This window comes from Carcharhinus amblyrhynchos, chromosome 9, assembly GCF_965287045.1.
Source record: "Carcharhinus amblyrhynchos chromosome 9, sCarAmb.v2.hapA, whole genome shotgun sequence".
NCBI classification, from domain to species: domain Eukaryota; kingdom Metazoa; phylum Chordata; class Chondrichthyes; order Carcharhiniformes; family Carcharhinidae; genus Carcharhinus; species Carcharhinus amblyrhynchos.
This window is the reverse complement of record NC_137332.1, coordinates 61,720,645-61,740,683: the sequence shown is the minus strand read 5'-3', so window position 1 is coordinate 61,740,683 and position 20,039 is coordinate 61,720,645. Positions and strand designations below refer to the sequence as shown.

The 20,039-nt window shown below is 42.5% G+C and overlaps 2 protein-coding genes across 4 annotated transcripts in view; one reads left to right on the top strand and one right to left on the bottom strand.

Annotated features, from left to right (window-relative positions):
• The window catches only part of clcc1 (chloride channel CLIC-like 1), a 38,034-nt gene extending 35,921 nt beyond the window's left edge, over positions 1 to 2,113 (top strand). For 2 of the 3 annotated variants that reach the window (XM_080195828.1, XM_080195829.1), the window contains exon 11: positions 493 to 2,113. In XM_080195828.1, coding sequence (XP_080051954.1) covers positions 493 to 534 — 42 coding nt within the window. In that variant the 3' untranslated portion in view covers positions 535 to 2,113. The remainder of the gene's footprint in view (positions 1 to 492) is intronic. The other variant, XR_013887868.1, reaches the window with a different exon arrangement.
• A 1,569-nt stretch (positions 2,114 to 3,682) lies between these two features.
• The window catches only part of gpsm2 (G protein signaling modulator 2), a 72,969-nt gene continuing 56,612 nt past the window's right edge, over positions 3,683 to 20,039 (bottom strand). Inside the window, exons 14-15 of the mRNA XM_080195826.1 lie at positions 14,929 to 15,134; positions 3,683 to 5,415 (exon numbers count right to left, since the gene is read on the bottom strand). Coding sequence (XP_080051952.1) covers positions 5,239 to 5,415; positions 14,929 to 15,134 — 383 coding nt within the window. The 3' untranslated portion in view covers positions 3,683 to 5,238. The remainder of the gene's footprint in view (positions 5,416 to 14,928; positions 15,135 to 20,039) is intronic.

Sequence of the window (20,039 nt, the reverse complement as noted above, 5' to 3'; positions counted from 1 at the left end):
TCTTGAGTAAAGGTCAAATTATTGTTTTGGGTCAGTAGTTTCTAGATTGTACAGTATTATTGGCGAAATGTCAGTTCTATGATAATGAGATTTCTGACTTTAATCTCATTTGTGTAATGTGTGCCTTATGAGTTTTGCATGAATTCTTTCTCTACATTTTCAAATTTAAGCAAGTGTTTTGTCACTATTGTATAATTTAAACTAAATGTAAAATTCCACATTCAATCTGTTTCCAGTATTGTAATATAGTGTGAAGTCATAATTAAAGATTTAAATGTGTTCTAGAAAAGCTGCTATGGTATAAAATGAGTTTCATGTATCAATTTTCCTGCATCTCATTAAAGATTTTCAGAGATTCTCAACATTGTTCATATTGCTTGTGAATAGAGTAACATCAGCTGTTTTGATTATTAAACACTTCACAAGTGAAATAATGTAGATTATTATTTTTGAAACTTTGAGTTGAATAATTAATACTTGTTTGTTCCATAGGCTTTCAATAATCCAGAATCTGGAGAGAATCAAAGAACATGAGGATTTCTGTTGAAGAAACCAACATTAGTTGTATCTTGCAACAATTGGTGGTTATTGGAAATTTCAGTCAGTGTTTACATATATCTCCTGAACGAAGCATCAGACTGAACATAAAGTAAAATCAGAAAAAAAAACATGCAATGTGATACAAACTTTAAAAGTTGTCCATTTCAGGACTACGCTGTATGCTTCCATCTTTCAATTTCATTTTAATCTATAGTAGCTTTAGAAAAAAGTGTATGAATAGCATCAAATTCAGATAAGACTACATAGTTATATAATATACATCAGTTTTTCAATTGAAATCTTTTTCCATTGTTTAGACTGGAAGTGGCATTTGCTAATCTGGTCCATTACCATTGTTTGAGCACCAGACTAGAATGGTGTTCATTAACTTTGTGAATTCTACAGATGGCACAAACACACAGCTCCAGTGTAAATCTTAGGCTAGAATCAATGCATCAGGAGCCTTACAGTTGTGGCACTAAATGTTAGCTCCACCACTGCCAGTGGAAGTCCCAGATTAGTGCTGGTGTATCACTAATCCGTTTACATTCAATATTGTCAGCCAATTACTGCAAAAAATTGTTTTCTTTTATTAGGTAACGAAAGGAATATGCACAACTTGGCCACCTGTCAGTTCCTTTTGATTATGCTGCTGTGATGTTTTACTGAGGTGCATCTGAAATATGATAGCAATATTAAATAAACCTGAAATTAATCAAAACCAACTAAAGACAGGAACAGGTCTTGGTTATGAAGGCCTTACTGCATGAATCTACTTTATCAGGTCAGTGGCTTAAGTTGTATCCTGATGCATAGCCATTTTTTAGGGTTATCTTTTCAATAGCATTTCAAGTACATCATGCCACGTTTTGCCTTTCTAACAATCAGAACATCCAAATGCATAATAGTTAAGCTTTAATGTATGTTTTTACGTTTCACTTTCCTGTTGATTTGAACAGATACCTTTTAAACCTGAAGAATTAACATCAGAGAGCTCAGTGAAGCTGTATTCAAGTTGACAAACTAGTGAAGTCTCTTGGATCAGTGTCAATTAGAAGAGTTATTCATTGAACACAGTTGATTACTCTATTGTCAAGTTTCCATATAGTATCATCAAAATTTGTAAATGAGCATTTTAAAAATCAAGATGAAGATTTTCATGGCTAATTATATTGTATAGAGTGATGGCAATTCTTTTAACATACTACCAGTAGGAAATATAATTTTTTAAAATGAATACTCTTAAGACTTGTTGCAGCATCTAAGAACTGCTTGCCTAAAAAGAAAAACAATTCCATGGTTAAAGTGGTTCAGGTAATATAATTATTATTTTTGTTCACACCACAATTGAGTGTGGTTGCTTTTATTTGTTTCCCAGCTAAAGTAAATAACTTGTTCTCTTTTAATTAATTTTCAAAGTTGGCACAGTAAAGACTACCTCAAATTCTTAATGCAAACATTTAAAAAAAAATTTAAGGAGTCCTATGGATAGCATTTGATTTGAAGTTTGTAAATATGTAACAGTCTTTTGTTTTAGCATGTTCATGAAATTAAATTTATCATATAATCTTATGATGGGAGTCATTTGTGCCTACCTTGGCTTTTTTGGTAGAGCTTTCTGTCCCCCTGTGACCCAGGGTTTTTTCTGTCTTGAAAGTTACTGTTGAAACTGTTTCCACAACCCTTTAAGGTAGTGCATTCCAGATCACCTTAATTCTGTTTTTTAAAATCAAAATCCTTTATGATTTTGAACAGCTGCGAACAACAAGTTCAGTCTCTTTACATAACTGAAGTCCCTCATACTGGTCAGCCTCTTCTGCACCGTCTTCAAGACCTTGATATCCTCCCCAAATGCACTACCCAAAATTTGACACATTACTCTCACTGGGTTAATGGAGTACTCTAGACAAAGTCCTCCCCAATTGGGGACACTGATTTACAATGAATAGCAAAAAAACCCCTCATGATTTTAAACATTCTATCAAATCCCCTCCGAACTTCTTTTGAAGAACAGCCCCAGATTTTTCAATCTATCCAAATAACTGAACTACCTCATCCCTAGAGTCATCCTTGCAAATCATATCTGTACCCTCTCTAGAGCCTTTACATTCTTCCTAAGTTGTGGTGTCTAGTGTTAAGTCAAAACAAATGTTTTATAGAGGTTCATTATAAATTAGTTTTGAATTCTATGGGCTGAATTTTCATTCCAGGGTCATGAAGCTGACACCATATCCTAGCCTCAATGTGTTAGCCATTAATTGGACTGGAACCAGATTTCGCACCTGATTAGGGGTATCAGGCATAGGCTGGAGCTAAGCACAGTTGGACAGTTTAAAAGGCAAAGAGCAGTCATGTTTGAGAAGGCCATTGCCTTCAGAAATGCATGAGCAGCAAGAGCAGAGGGTCAGTGATGGTTTTGGCAGCCATCCCTCAGCAACCCCACATTTTTCTGCTGCTACCCTCAAGGCCTGATAGAGGCTGTGGCAGACATTTGTCCCTCCATCTGAAAAGGGAATTCCAGTGAATATGCTAGAGGTGGCTATAGGTGCTGGCACCTTCACGTACCTCTCAAGCCTCAATATTCTATCCTCACTATTTCTACCAATGGCCACTCTGCCACTGCACGAGCAACAGAGTTCAAATCTCCCCTTTGGACAGCTTTTTCACAGTCCAGTCATAAACATGACCAACTCCCAGCTGTGTTCCCATCAGCAATGTTCAAAATTTCTAAGCAGTTTTCAAATGGGGAGGATGGCGAGTCAAACTGTTGCTTCCGGTACTCAGCAACAAGCAATTATTTGGAGGTTGCCATCTTCCCCCCCTCTTGACAATTAATGCCATCACTGAGACATCAGAAACCTATGACACTTGAGTGTGTAATTTTCAGGCATAGCCACAACTCGATTCACCCCGATGGGTGACTATAGAGGCATAGAGCTGAATTTTCATAACTCAGGATCCCATCTGCCTTTTACCCAATTCTTAACCTGCTATGCTATCTTGAACAATGTATACATATACTTCCAGCTCTCTGTACCTATCCTCCCTTTAAAAATCCTGGTCCTAACTTGTACACTGTCCACAGTGTTGTATTAAGACATTCACAGCATTCTTTCATATTTAGGTCACTGAAAACATTGGCTGATGGAATAATTTTATTTGTTATCCAGTACCTTAAACAAATGTGACAGTTCAAATTTGGAGGCAGCATACTTTAATGTTCAGTCTATAATAAAAATACATTATGAAGTCAGTGATTCCACAACATGCTACATCATTGCAAATGAAAAAGCATGATCAACATCTAGCTTTTGCGCTGAAAGGCAACAGTGATCAACACTTGAGAAAAATTAACATGTAGTCCTTACCTACCCAAAAATATAAAACACAATAAGTACTCAATTCTACCACTATTGTGTTTAATATTGACTAATAATTAATAGAATACATTGTTCCTTTTGCTGTGGAAGCACGAGAGAGAGATGTTTTCAAACTGAGCTGCCTGAGATGCTGCTTCAAAAATATCAACATCTACAATTGCCAATCTATCTCATTTTAGTAGTCTGTTGAATTAAGACATTACCATAACCATGGCATGTCTATCCAATCCTTTACTGCATATCATTGTCATAAAAGTTCTGAAAATTTAGGAAATACAGTTTGTTATTACGGAACATTATCAACCCCAAAATTGCTTCTCTAACTTAGAGCTACAAGTAAACAAATGCTGTAATAATTGTAGTAGGAAATTTAATTTCTTCAGTGGCATAATTATATTGCTTTTATCTTGAGATTTGAATTTGTCAAAAATCAGTCTTGTTAATTTATGCAGAATTGTCAAATTTTTTCATAAGTTGAGGAATTTTTAAAAATCCTTTTACAACATGTCCTGTAGAAAATATATGCAATTTGGGACTTGGGAGATCCATTTGGAACCTTAAATATGAAACTCAAACCTGACGCCGCCCTCAACCACAAAAACAAATATATGTAAAAATTATGTAAAACAAGTCGTAAACGCTCAGGACCAGATTTGCAATCATGAACTAAAAGAATTTTTACAGCAGCAGTTACAAAGAAATCCACAAATCATATGCAGTTTGAAGCCCTCTTCATTAAACTGCAAGAGAGAAAATCAGCATACGACTGGCAGTAGAATGCGGCTACAATAATTTTTGTACATCAGAAAATAGTTCTGTTATAAATACCAATGATTTCCTGCAGTAATTGAATGTCAAAAATAAACTTAAAACTAAAACAAAAGGTAATGCACATCTAATCGTTTTTCTTAAATGAAGGCAGTTGTAATTTTCTGCTGTCAACAAAAATCTAAACATTGTTAGCTGAATTCATCCTCACCATCAATATTTATTGATCTAACAAATAAAAAAAACGATGACCTCTTGCCTATCATAATCTTTAGATCAGTGATAATAGAAAAAATTCAGTTTAGAAAATATAGAACATGGGTATATCCCAGCTTAATACCATTTCAAATCATTCAAACACCTTTAAAATTTGGACTAGAACAATGAAAAAAAACTTGAGCAACATACACTTGTGGATAATAGAACCTCAGCAGGCAAGACTGCTTTCACTCCAAACTGCAATGTGAATTTTACCAAATCCAAACCATTAGTTTCAACTTCCTTGGAATAATGAGGTTTTTTAAAAAATTATAAGTAACATTAATTCAGTTCAATGGGAGAGGTCCCTCTTCTTTTCCTTCATATTGAAGGGAAGTGTGACACGTTGTTCATTCATCCGTTTGGCCTGAGATCGCAGGATTAGGCTGAAGAAGTCTTCATCAGGAACAGTAATACATTTACGTACAGGCTGTGGTGGTGCACACCTCTGGTCATCTAGCCTTGAGCCCTAAAGAAATTATAACTGATTAAAAATACTGAAAGAATAATTTTCAAACATTATTTGAAGGTACTAAAAATTTAAGTTACTTACAATGAAGGATATTCTACACTAGTTTGCTAATTAACCCAATTGATGAGCAAAACAAAAATTATAAAATATTTGTTTGAAATTAAACAACCATAGCTAAGGAACTGAGTGGGTGGAGAGGAAGAGGTCTCCTTTCCCTTTTCTATTTTTTCACCATGTAGGAATTGGTCTTACTCTTCGAATGAATCATGGAATTCTTACAGTACAAAAGTAGCCCATTTAGTCCATCGAGTCTGTACCGACTGCAGTCCCACCTAGGCCCTATTCCCATAAACCTTGTTTATCCTGCTGACACTAGGGTCAATTTAACATGGCCAATCAACCTAACTTGCACATCTTTGGACTGGGGAGGAAACCACAATACCCAGTGGAAACCTATGCAGACATGGGGAAAATATGCAAATTCCACACAGACAGTGACCTGATGCTAGAATTGAACCTGGGTCCCTGGCGCTGAGGCAGCAGAGCTAGCCACAGTTCAGCAGGGAAAGGAGCTAGCTGGTGGGTATCTGGTATGTGATTTTGGCCTGTTACAGCCCTAAGGTTTCAAATAGTATACAAATTGGTAAAATTAATAAAATATAAATAAGCAGCTTAAATATGTGAATAACACCTAACATTAAGGATGGCAGGACATGTAATGTGTCATGGCTACAGCATATAGAAGCTCTTGGACCCTAGCCAAATCCAGGACGGACACGTCTGCAGTTTGTGGTTCAAGGAGCTTTGGCTCAAGAGTTACTGAACTGGAAGTTAAGCTGTAGACACTGTGACAGATGAGGGAGGGGGGAGTTAACTGGATGCTTTGTACCAGGAGGCAGTCACACCATATTGGGTAAGGCATTTTGATTTGATCAGTGGTCACACTAGAGGATATTACTGTGAGGCTTATAAGGAAACGCAGAGGGGATGTGTGCAGGAATACCAGCCTCTGCAATTGTCCAATATGTTTGAGATTCTCTTCAGTTTGTTTGGATGAGAGTTGGGGCTGCAGGGTGAATGAACAAATTGACCATGCACTGTGGTACAGAAAACCATTTAAGTGGGGAAGCAAAAAGGAATGTAGTGGTAATAGGGGACAGTATAGTGAGGGGGAGAGACACTATTCGCTGCAGCAAAGAGCAAGAGTCTAGATGGCTGTGTTAACCTGCCTGGTGCTCAGGGCTGGAGAGGAACTTGCAGTGGGAGGAGAAGGATACAGTTATCATGGTCCACGTAGATATCAATGACATGGGTAGAAGTAGGAAAGAGGTTCTGTATAAAGAATAGGAAGAGTTAGGCACTAAATTAAACAACAGAACCTCAAAGGTTATAATCTCTGGACTATTATCTGAGCCACAAACAAATTGGCAGTGGGTGCATAAAATTAGATGAATATGTGGCTCAAAGTCTGATGTGGGAGAAGTGAGTTCCAACTTATGGAGCACTAGCATTAGTTAAGAAGCTGGGGCTGTACCATTAGGACAGTCTGCATCTGAAGCATGCTGTGACCAATGTTCCTCTGAACTGCATAATGAGGGCGGCATCGTGGCACAATGATTAGCACTGCTGCTTCACAGTTCCAGGGACCTGGGTTCGATTCTCAGGTTAGGTCAGTATCTGTGAAGCGTTTGCATGTTCTCCCCGTGTCAACGTGGGTTTCCTCCACACACATCCTACCCGCTCCATACCCTCTCGTGCGCACATTCTACTCCCTCCACCCCCTCTCCTTGCACATGCACTCTATCCCCTCCCTCACTCATTCTCTGACCCCTCACGTGCACTGTACCCTCTCCACCCCCCCCCATGTGTGCACTCATCTCCCTCTGCCTCCCCTTCCTCACATGTGCACTGTACCCCCTCCACCCTCCTCCCTTGTGTACATGCTCTCTACTACTCTTCCCCCTAGCCCCCCACTTTCACACACAGACACTTTACGTCCCTCTCTTTGCTGGGAATGTTGAGGTGCCATTCCTGACCTTTAAGCTACATTTCTATAGTTTTATTCTTCCACCATCTATCTGTGCCCTTAGCTTAATTGCCTTATACACTAGACTGCTTGCATTGAATTGTATAACGAATCATCATTTATTTCTTTTCTAGCTTTTGTTTCCTCAGCTTTCTATAGTTGGTTATTAATTTTTCATTTCCAGTTTTCCTTTCTCATATCTGAATCTATGCTCAGATTCCCATATCCCAGTCAAGCTGGGGAACTTCTCTCCAACAGCAGCAGCAGTAAACCTCTCTACCATATTGGTCCTGATCCTGCCTAAGTGTAAACCATCTCCCCCAGAATCACCTACAATGCCCCAGGAATCTAAAGCTCTCCCTTTTTCACCACTTCTCCAGTCACACACACTTCAGCTGCAGTATGCTCTAATTTCTGTACTCCGCACTTAACACTGGGAGTAATCCAGAGATTACTGTGTTTTAAGACTCTAATGTTTGAGCTACTCCTGGCCTTGGTTCTGGTTCTTTTCTCCAGAGGAATCATTTTCAGTTAAAGTCCAGAGGAGGAATAAATCAGCCATTCTCAGGTTGGCAGGCTGTGACTAGTGGAGTGCTGCAGGAATGGAGTCCCAGCTGTTCACAATCAATATCAATGATCTGGATAAGGAGACCAAGTGTAATATTTCCAAGTTTGCAGATGATAAAAACTAGGTGGAAATGTGTGGTAGAGAGAAAGATGCAAAGATCTTTCACGAGAGGTTGGACAAGCTTAAGGAGTGGATAAGAACATGACACAAGGAATATATTGTGAATAACAGTGAATACAGCAGTGAAGATGTCTAGCTTCAATTTTATTGAACCTTGGTCCGACTATATTTTGTACAGTTTTGGTATTCTTACACAAGGAAGTATATACTTGCCAAGTGTAGCAGTGGTTCAAAAGACTAATTCCTGAGATCATGGGAGATCTTTAAGGACAAATCCAGTGGAAACTGGATTTGTATTCTCCAGAAATAAGAGATGATCTCATTGAAACTTACAAAATTCTTAGGAGACTGAACAGGGTGGATACAGAAAGGATATTTCCACTGGCTGAAGGGGGTAGACATGATGTGGAGATGCTGGCATTGGACTGGGGTAAAAACAGTAAGAAGTCTTACAACACCAGGTTAAAATCCAACAGGTTTATTTGGTAACAAATACCACTAGCTTTTGGAGTGCTGTTCCTTCATCAGGTGAGTGGGGAGTTCTGATCACAAACATATACACGGTGAAGCCTTCCATTGTTTGCTGGAGCAGACGAGTGAGGGAGCAGAGAGTCAGATAAGAAATTACCTGTTAAAAACCTGTTTAAATAAGTTTAAAGCACTTTCATAGTAAGAACTTACCTTGTAGAACTGTTTAAATCATTTAAAAGCATTTTTGCGGGCTTTTTGTATTTACCGCTTTAAGAATTCTAAGGGAGTGGATAGCAGGGATTTGTGGGTGAGCAGGCTTTAAAACAGTGCCAGGTTTAAAAGGAGGCCTGGTGTAGACAGCGGGCAGCGGAGTGAGAGGGAAGCAGAGTGAGCTATTAGGGCTTAGGATCAAAGGGCTGGGGAGAAAAAGGGCCAGGTAAGTTCGTGTGGAAATTTTCAATACTACTACAGTGAATAATGGAGGGGCATGTGATGTGCTGTTTCTGTATGATGTGGGAGCTGGTGGACCCCAGGGTCCTTCCCAGTGACCATGTCTGCAGTAAGTGCAGGTTACTGGAGGAGCTCCAGCTCAAGGTAGATGAGCTAGCCTCTGAGCTTCAGACACTGAGGCTCATCAGGGGGAGAGACGGTGCCATTGTCAATGGGGTGCAAGAGACATCCACCCCCCCTAGACTGGCTAACTCTAAGGGTCAGGAACAAGAGGGGGCTGCTGAGAGGAGGAAGGAGGGTGGGACCGGAGGAAGGAAGGTGGGGACCGGATGCCTCAGCCTCTCAATCTGCATAACAGGTTTGAGGTTCTTGCTTCCAGTGTGGACGAGAACGAGGGAGGTGAGGTTGGTAAGCAAACTGCACACAGTATAGTGATGCAGACACAGGATATAGGCAAAGAGAAGGTGATAAGGAACGTAGTCGTAATTGGGGACAGTGGGGTTAAGGGTATTGACACTGTCCTTTGTCACAATGACAAAGTGCACAGAAGGGTGTGTTGTCTGCCTGGTGCTCGGGTCCAGGATGTCACATCTGGGCTGCAGAGGAACCTGGAGTGGGAGGGTGAGAATCTGGTCGTTGTAGTACATGTGGGTGCCAACGACGTAGGCAACATGCAAACTGAGGATCTGGGGAGGGAGTATGAAAAGCTGGGAATGGAATTAAAAAGTAGAACTGACAAGGTGGTTATCTCTGGACTACTGCCTGAACCGAGTGCAGACGGGCGTACGGTTGATAAGATTAGGGAAGTGAATGGGTGGCTCAGGGATTGGTGTGGGAGGAATGGGTTTGAATTTATGGGGCATTGGCATCAGTATTGGGGTAGGTGGGACCTGTTCGGGTGGGATGGGGTTGGTCTGAACCGTGCTGGGACCAGAGTCCTGGCGAATCGTGTAAATAGGACTGTAGGTAGGGCTTTAAACTAATTGGGGGGGGGGGGCGGCGGGGAGGGTGCAAGGGTAGGTGACATTACGGGGTCTAAAGTTAAGGAGAGGGTACAGGTAAGAGAAGAGGCCGAGGATGTCCCAATAATAAAGGGAGTAGGGGGCGTGAGTATGGTTGGTGGTGTTCTGGCAAATAGGGTCCAGGTGAAGGCTGGGATGAAGGCACTTTATCTAAATGCACGAAGCATTCGGAATAAAGTGGATGAGCTGGTGGCGCAGATCAGCACAAATGGATATGATCTGGTGGCCATTACAGAGACGTGGCTGCAAGGTGACAGGGACTGGGAGCTGAATGTCCAGGGGTATCAAGTGTTTAGGAAGGATAGGTGGGAGGAAAAAAGGGGGGGGGGCGTAGCTCTGCTGATTAAGGATAGCCATGATGTGGGTATGCCGGCGTTGGACTGGCGTAAACACAGTAAAAAGTCTGACAACACCAGGTTTTAGTCCAACCTATTTATTTGATAATATACTCACAAGCTTTCGGGGTTAGCCCCTTCATCAGGTGAATGGAGAGTTCTGGCCTCAGACAGAGCATATAAAGCACAGACAGTTTAGAGATTACTGATTAGAATGCGAATCCTTACACCTAACCTGCTGTTCAAGACCTGAAGTGGCTGATAATGTGAGTGGAAGGAGCACTGATCACAGTTTAAAGAGATGTGTATTGTCTCCAGACAGTGCAGTAAGTGAGGTTTTGCAAACCCAGGCAAGTCACGGGGGTTACAGATAGTGCGACATGAACCCAAGATCCCTGTTGAGACCGTGAACTTTTCCAAGTTCCGCACACATGAGGACGGTCTCAACAGGGATCTTGGGTTCATGTCGCACTATCTGTAACCCCCGTGACTTGCCTGGGTTTGCAAAACCTCACTTACTGCACTGTCTGGAGACAATACACATCTCTTTAAACTGTGATCAGTGCTCCTTCCACTCACATTATCAGCCACTTCAGGTCTTGAACAGCAGGTTAGGTGTAAGGATTCGCATTCTAATCAGTAATCTCTAAACTGTCTGTGCTTTATATGTTCTGTCTGAGGCCAGAACTCTCCATTCACCTGACGAAGGGGCTAACCCCGAAAGCTTGTGAGTATGTTATCAAATAAATAGGTTGGACTAAAACCTGGTGTTGTCAGACTTTTTACTGTGATTAAGGATAGCATCAGGGTGGTAGCAAGGGATGATATAGGAACCAAAGAGCAGAAAGTGGAATCGTTGTGGGTGGAGATTAGGAACAGCAAAGGGAGGAAGACGCTGGTGGGTGTCGTCTATAGGCCCCCAAATAACGATCTGGAGGTGGGGCGGGCTGTTAACGCGCAAAAAAGTGTGGCGTGCAGGAATGGAACGCTGATAATTATGGGGGATTTCAATCTACATATTGATTGGTCGACCCATGTTGGACGCGGTGGGCTCGAGGAGTTGTTCTTGGAATGCTGCCAGGATAGTTTCCTTGAACAGTGTGTGTTGGAGCCGACGAGGGAGCGATCTATCTTGGATCTGGTGTTATGTAACGAGGCGGGTAGAATTAGGGACCTTGTGGTGAAGGATCCTCTTGGGGAGAGTGATCATTATATGGTGGAGTTTCTGATGCAGATGGAGGAGGAGAAAGTGGGTTCCTGGACACGCGTCCTTTGTTTGAACAGAGGGGAGTATGGAAGGATGAGAGAAGAATTGGCGAATGTTGACTGGGGGAGCGCGTCGGAAGGTAGGTCTGCTGAGGAGCTGTGGAGGATCTTTAAGGAGATCTTTCTTGGAGCTCAGCAGAAATTTATTCCGATGGTTAAAAAGGACCGTAGGAGGAGAGGTAATAAGCTGTGGATAATGAAGGAGGTGAAGGAAAGTGTTAAATTAAAAGCGGAGGCGTTTGGAGTAGCTAAGAGTAGTGGGCGAGAAGAGGATTGGGAGAGGTTTAAATGTCAACACAGATTGACAAAGAGGTTGATAAAGAAGGGTAGGATAAACTATGAAGCTGGGCTAGTGCTTAATATAAAAAAGGATAGCAAGAGTTTTTATAAATATATAAAAAGGAAGAGGCTGGCTAGGGTGAACGTTGGACCCTTAGAGGATGAGAGGGGGTCTTGGTGGTAGGAAATGGGGAATGGCTGAGGCCTTGAATAACTTTTTTGTTTCGGTCTTCACGGAGGAGGACGTGAATAATTTGCCGGGTGTTAGCGATGGAAAGATGGTAGGACAGGAGGGTCTCAATGACATTATTGTTACTAGAGAGGCGGTGCTCGACAGACTGGAGGGACTGATTGTGGACAAGTCCCCAGGACCGGATGGAATGCATCCAAGGGTTCTGAAAGAAATGGCGGAGGTGATAGTGGATGCCTTGGTGGTTATTTTCCAAACGTCGCTGGATTCCGGGGAAGTGCCGGAAGATTGGAAAACGGCTAATGTTACGCCGTTGTTTAAGAAGGGTGGCAGGCAAAAGGCAGGGAACTATAGGCCGGTTAGTTTAACGTCTGTTGTAGGTAAAATGTTAGAATCCGTCATCAAGGAGGAAATAGCGAGGCATCTTGAGGGGAATTGCTTGATAGAGCAGACGCAGCACGGTTTCGTTAAGGGGAAGTCGTGTCTGACAAATTTATTGGAATTCTATGAGGATGTGTCTAGGGCGGTGGATAGAGGAGAGCTGGTGGAAGTGGTCTTTCTTGATTTTCAGAAGGCTCTTGACAAGGTACCTCACAAGAGGTTATTGCAGAAGGTAAGGGGGCATGGAGTTGGGGGTAGGGTGTTAGTGTGGATAGAGGATTGGCTGTCAAATAGGAGGCAGAGAGTGGGGGTCAATGGGTGCTATTCGGATTGGCTGTTGGTGACTAGTGGAGTGCCCCAGGGGTCGGTGCTGGGGCCTCAGCTATTTACCATTTATATAGATGATCTGGAGGAGGGAACCGAGTGTATGGTGTTGAAATTTGCTGACGATACCAAGATTGGTGGAACGGCAAATTGCGCGGAGGGTGTGGAGAGTCTGCAGAAGGATCTAGATAGGCTGGGCGAATGGCCCAGGAACTGGCAAACGGAATTTAATGTTGGCAAGTGCGAGGTGGTCCACTTTGGTAGGAATAATGGTAGGAAGGACTATTACTTACGTGGCGAAAAACTGCAGCAGGCGACGGTGCAGAGGGACCTCAGGGTCCTTGCGCATGAGTCGCAAAAACCCAGCCTGCAGGTGCAGCAGGTGGTCAGGAAGGCAAATGGGATGCTGGCCTTCATAGCGAGGGGGATTGAATATAAAAGTAGGGAGGTCTTGCTGCAGCTGTATAGGGCATTGGTGAGGCCGCAGCTGGAGTACTGTGTGCAGTTTTGGTCGCCGCACTTACGCAAGGATATTTTGGCCTTGGAGGGAGTGCAGAGGAGGTTTACTAGGCTGATGCCAGAGTTGAGGGGGTTGAGCTATGAGGAGAGGCTGAATAAACTAGGCTTGTACTCGTTAGAGTTTAGAAGAATGAGGGGAGATCTCATTGAGACATATAAGATGATGAATGGGATGGATAGGATAGAAGTGGAGAGACTCTTCCCACTCAGAAAGGACAGTAGACTAGGGGGCACAGCCTCAAGATAAAGGGGGTGCGGTTTAGAACGGAGTTGAGGAGGAACTTCTTCACTCAAAGGGTGGTGAATCTCTGGAATTCTCTGCCCATTGAAGTGGTGGAGGCTGCCTCGCTAAATATTTTTAAGACGCAGGTTGATGGGTTTTTGATAAGAGAGGGGATGAAGGGTTATGGGGAGAGGGTGCGAAAGTGGAACTGAGCCATGACAGATCAGCCATGATCTTATTGAATGGCGGGGCAGGTTCGAAGGGCTAGATGGCCTACTCCTGCTCCTATTTCTTAAGTTCTTATATAAAGGCACAAACTTAGTTACAGAATACTGATTAGAATGCAAGTCTTTACGACTAATCAAGTCTTAAAGGTGCAGACAATGTGAGTGGAGATAGCATTAAGCATAGGTTAAAGAGATGTGTATTGTCTCCAGATAGGACAGTGTGAGATGTTGCAAGCCCAGCTTATGGCGGTTATATTTGGAAATATATATTTGCATTAGAAGCAGTTCAGAGTTCTGACGCTTCACTCAATTGCTTCCTGGGATTAAGGGGTATCTTATGAGGAAAGGCTGGGCCTAGGAGTTTAGAAGAATGAGAAGTGATCTTATTGAAACAAATGTAATCCTGAGGGGACTTGAGAGGATAGATGCTATGAGGATATTTCCCCTGTGGGAGATACTAGAACTCAGGGACACAGTTTAAAAATTAGGAGTCTCCCATTTGCAATTAAAATGTGGAGAAATTTAATTAGTGGAATTCTCTTCCCCAGTGAGCAGTGGAGGAAGAGTTAGTGAAACGTTTAAAGGTTGCGGTAGATTGACATCTTGTTAATCAAGGATCTATGGTTACACAGGATAGACAGTAAAGTAGAGCTACGGTCACAATTAGAATAACCGTGATCTTACAAAACAAACTTGAGAAACCAAATAGCCAACTCCAGTTTCTAATCATATGCTCATATGTAAACAGGCCATACAAGTGTTTATTCTCCATATCAGCAGCAGCCCTAATTCGATATGTCCATTATATTCCCATATTCCTTCATCCCCTATTTCTTCTTTTATGTATCTAACTTATTTTTAAATGTGAGCATGATATCTGCTTCAATTGCCAATTCCAGTAATGCAGTCTTGCCACTCAATCCTCACTGTTTTCTTGCTTGAAGTCCTAAATCACTTACATTTCATCCCTTGTTCTATACCTGTTGACAGGTAGACTAGAAATACTTGTCGAAAAGTACAATTTCACATTCAGAAACTTCACATGATATTTGTTTAAAAAAGTGAAGCTAATTTAAAAAAAAATGCAAGGTACAAAAAAATGGTCTAACCTGACATTTTACCAGCATATCAAAGAAAGAATCATCTGGCTCCTTGCTGTCTCCATTGGTGATCAGGTGACTAAGAACAGTGTGGCTATTATGCTGGTTAAGCCGCAAGCCTGGAAGATTGCTAATGCTTGCACGCTGATCATCTAATCGACGGCTCTGAGAACTTGCAAGCAGATCCAAAAACTCATCTGTCTGTGATGAGACTACTAAAGTAAAAAGGAAAAACATATTTGAGATATAATTATTTTAAACACAGATTGCAAAGTGCACCCTTAATGAAAGAGGATTTTGTTTTTCCTGATGGGTTTGAAATCAATTTTATAGAATGAATACCTTGACGTACTACTTATCAACACCACTGCTGCAGAACAAATCTGATGCGCAGCAAAGCAAGACAGCTCTTAATAAGCAATTCTCATTTAGAAATGCTTTCTAATTACAGGGAAAGTACTAACAATTTCATGCTAACTCAAGACCATTTTAAAAAGACACAGGTCTAATAAGTGAAATGATAACCTTCCATCTACACAAGGTGATGAACCTGCAACAAAGCCATTGGGCATGAGATAGTTCCACATGGTGCAGTTTTGATGAAGAGACCAATCCATGAAAGCTATACTCTGCCATAAGCTTCACATATGACCTGGTTATCAAGTGTCATTGTGGGTTACTGTTTTCAGTGTTGGCAACTGTTGCCAAGCGTATCGTGGTTCATGCCTGCCCACTGGTGATGTCGCTGTTTCCCTCTGTCATCTCCCAGGTAAGAAAACTAACATCTTGGTCCTTCATGTCACGCCACCAGCATCTTCTTGTGTTTCCATGTACAATTCACAAGTTTGTCACAATGGTAGCTTCTTAATTATGCACATGTCAAGTTCTGCATCAAGAATCATAGATCATAGAAACCTACAGTGCAGAAAGAGGCCCTTCGGCCCATCAAGTCTGCACCAAACACAATCCCACCCAGGCCCTACCCACATATCCCTACATATTATACCCACTAATCCCTCTAACCTATGCATCCCAGGACACTAAGGGGCTATTTCTTAGCATAAAGAATCAACCTAACCTGCACATCTTTGGACTGTGTGAGGAAACCGGAGTACCTGGAGGAAACCCACGCAAACACGAGGAGAACGTGCAAACTCCACACAGACAGTAACCTGAGCCAGGAATCGAACCCAGGTCCCTGGAGTCGTGAAGCAGCAGTGCTAACCACTGTGCTACCGTGCCGCCCAAGAATCACTGGACCCACGGTAATAAAATTTACTAACTACTTCCACATCATTATGTTGCTTAGAGTGATCAAGGGTGGAGATGTGACACACTGTCCCATAACACTTACAGTAAGGATAATAAGTTGCAGGTGTGGAAGAGACTTTGTAGCCAAGTTCCATATAAATGGCTGGCACAGCATTACAAGAATAGAGGAATTCTCTGATCAAGATACATTTGGTGGGATTTTCCCACACTTTCCACTGGTGGGGTTTTGTAGTCCCACCAACAGCACATCCTGCCAATGTGTTTCCTGGTAGCGGGGTGGGGCTTGATTCAATGGAAATCCCATTGACAGCAGCAGGACCAGAAAAATCACACTTGGCCTCCTGTCTCTGTCAACTACTTGGTGGGGTGGGGTGGTCCGCTAGTGCAGAGAGAGGAGAATCTCAATAGTCACTTTCACTCTGGATAGAATTTTAGCTTGCTATCTGATCCTAGTATGCAGGTAAACTTCCATTTGTGCAGGGAAGGCAAAGGTCAGGAACATGGAGAAGGTCATACAAAATAAAGCAGGGACTAAGACACACTGCTGTTTCACTCCGTTCTTTGCCCTGAGACTGTCAGAAATGACGAGGTCAAACTACAGTGTATGTTGTCATGAAAGGAGGGGATGAGACCGGGCAGCTTTGTTGGACAACTAGTTTTCTCCAAAATCTCGTAGAATCCTGCCCTACTGATAGTTTTGAATGCTTTAATGAGTCCTACAAAGCAAGGTTATATCCTGTTCCCTGCACTTCAGGGCTTTAAAATAAAAAGGTTTGGGGGGTGGTGTCAGTTGCGTGGAAAATTAGAAAATCAAAGTTAAAGGAGATGGTAGGCGTGTGGGTTAGCAATGAAGCTAATTGTTACCAGAAAATGTGAATGTCACATTACACCAAGGAATCACACACGATAAGGGAAATCTGATAATAGAACAAACTTAAAAGGTTTGTATCGGAATGCACAATGAGTTAACAGTGCAAATCGTGACAAATTAGGTATGATGTGGTGTCGACACGGTAACAAGGAGACCAGGTTTGGAAATTGAATAGTCAAGGGTACTCGTGTTTCAGAAAGTTAAACAGAAAGGAAAAGGAGGTGGTGTAGATTTGTTAGTAAAGGAAGAAATCAATGCTGTAGTGAGAAATCATACAGGCAATGGAGCCTGGCTAGAAACAGAAAGAAGTCCCTGGTGGGAGTAATCTCTAGATCCACAAACAGTAGTCCCGCAGTGAGACACGATGTAAACCAGGAAGTACTGGAGGCTTGTAAGAAAGGTACAGCAATAATCATGGGTGATTTTAATACACATATAGACTGGATTAATCAAATTGACAAGGGTAGCCTCAAGGAAGTAAAAAAATAAATAAACATTTCTATGCTTTTCAGCTTTGACAAAGGGTCACCTGTGGGAGGAAACTGGAGTACCTGGAGGAATAAGTCAGCTCTCTTCTCTCCTTACAGTTGCTGCCAGACCTGCTGAGATTTTCCAGCATTTTTTCTTTTGGTGGCCTCAAGGGAGATTTCATTGAATGTATTGGAGATTGTTTCTTGGAACCAACCAGAGAGCAGGCTATTCTGGATTTGGTATTGTGTAATGAGAAATTAATTCATGATCTCATTGTTAGGGAAAAGTGATCATAGCACGCCAGAATTTCAAATTCATTTTGATGACGAGAAACTGAGTCCTATACTACGGCTGTGATTCTCCTATTGTGACCCACAACTTCTCTGTCAGGTTGTGGTGGGAGACGCGTGTCTGTGGCCTTGAACAGGGATTTGCACATGCATCAGGCACGCATGCGCATCTCCCAGAGCCAGCGAACAGTCGCTGGTCAAACCACGCTGGCAACCATCAGGAAGACAAGTCATTTAAATCTGTTTCTAATCTGCTTTAAATACATATACGAGTTAATTATCAGGACCTTTCCAGTCCCGATCGAATCTCCCACCCCGCCACAAGTACTTCATCCTGGCGGGGGTTACACTAGCTCCCCAGGTTCAGGGGAGACCCTGCTGGAATGAGGAGAAGCAATCAGGATCTCCAGAGAGTTGGGCAGCCAGGAAGGTGGGGGGTGCCCTGTGGGCACCCTGGCAGTGCCCACCTGTGCCCTGGTACTGCCCAAGGAGCAAAGTTTCCCTGTCTGGGGGGCACTTTGAAACTGCCAATTGGGCATCAGGCAGTGCCAAGGAGGTGGGGCCTATTGTGGGGAGGACTGACAGGTGAACTGGTGGGGTGGAGTTATGCTGCCACTCTGCAGATAGGATCAATTTGGGAATGAATGAGGATAACAATTAGGGTGGGCTGGGGGAAGCCTGACCCTAGAGGGGTCTGCTGGAGTGAGGGGGGAAATCGCCACTGCTGGGGAGAGGGTGGGCTGGACATTGGGGCACTCCAGGGCAGGATGGGGGAGTTCTGGGAATTGCTGAGGAGGCTGCAATCGAGCCATAGAGGGGACTGGAGAGGCAGCACTGCGGTAGTCCCAGGCTGGCCAGCGATCAGGATGGCCTGCAAATGGGAGGTTGACAGTTTGGGACCACTGTGCATGTGCAGAGCTCCAGAACTGCCAAATTCTGGCACGAATAGGCCCTGCCCACTGGGTTTTTAATGATATTCACAACTGGGACCTCTTCGGTGCACAGACTATGGAGATTCAGGTAAGAAGCTGAACTGTCAGAACAGTTGGGATTTAGAACAGTTTTCCCGCCAATTCAACACTTTTGGGAGAATTGCCCCCTAGCTTTCTGGAGTTAAACAAATGTCATTACATAGGCATAGGACTGAGCAAGAAGTCTAAAAAGTAGGACAGTTGATCAGCAGCAGCAGATATTTAAGGAAACACAGAATCCCTACAGTGCAGAAGGAGGCCATTTAGCCCATCAAGTCTGCATCAACATCAATCCCATCCAGGTCCAACTGACACCAAGGGGCAATTCAGTATGGCCAATCAACCTAACCCACACATTTTTGGAGTGAGGGAGGAAACCAGAGCACCTGGAAGAAATACACATAGACATGGGGAAAACATGCAAACTCCACACAGACAGCGACCTGAGGCCAGAATTAAACCCAAGTCAAAGCAAGAATGAGGCAGCAGTATAAACCACTGTGCCACCGTACCATGCCTTTTATTTCTATTTTTCCCAACTAAAAAACGACAAAAGCCAAGGCAAAGCATACTGTAAAGGCTAGTGGCAGGCTGGAAGATTGGGAATCTTTTGAAGGTTAGCGAAGGGTTACTAAAAAAGTAATAAAAAGAGAAAAACATAAATTATGAAAGAAAACTAGTGCAAAATATAAAAAAAAGGCAAAAGTTCTATAAGTATATAAAAGGGAAGAGAGCAACTAAAGTAAATGTTGGTCCCTTGGAGCATGAGACTGGGGAGTTAACAGTAGGGAATACAGAAATAGTGAAGACACTAAATCAATATTTTACCTCAGTTTTCTCAGTGGAGGACACTAGTACTATCCCAATCTTAATAGATGTTATAGAGAGGAACCTACAACAATCATCACCACTACGGAAAATGTACCAAGCTGTATTGGGATTGAAAGCAGACAAGTCCCCAGGGCCTGACAGCTTACATCTTAGGGACTTAAAGGAAATGACAGTACAGATAGTGGTTACAGTATTCCAAAGTTCCCTGGGTGGGGGAAAGGTTCCAGTGGATTGAAAAAGTGCTATTATAACACCCTAATTCAAAAAAGGAGGGTTGCAGGAAGTAGAAAACCATAGACCAGTTAGTTCAACATCTGTTCTTGGGAAATTGTTAGAATCCATTATTAAGTAGTAACATGATATTTGGAAAATCAAAACACAATCCATCAGAGTCCATATGGTTTTAGTAAGGGT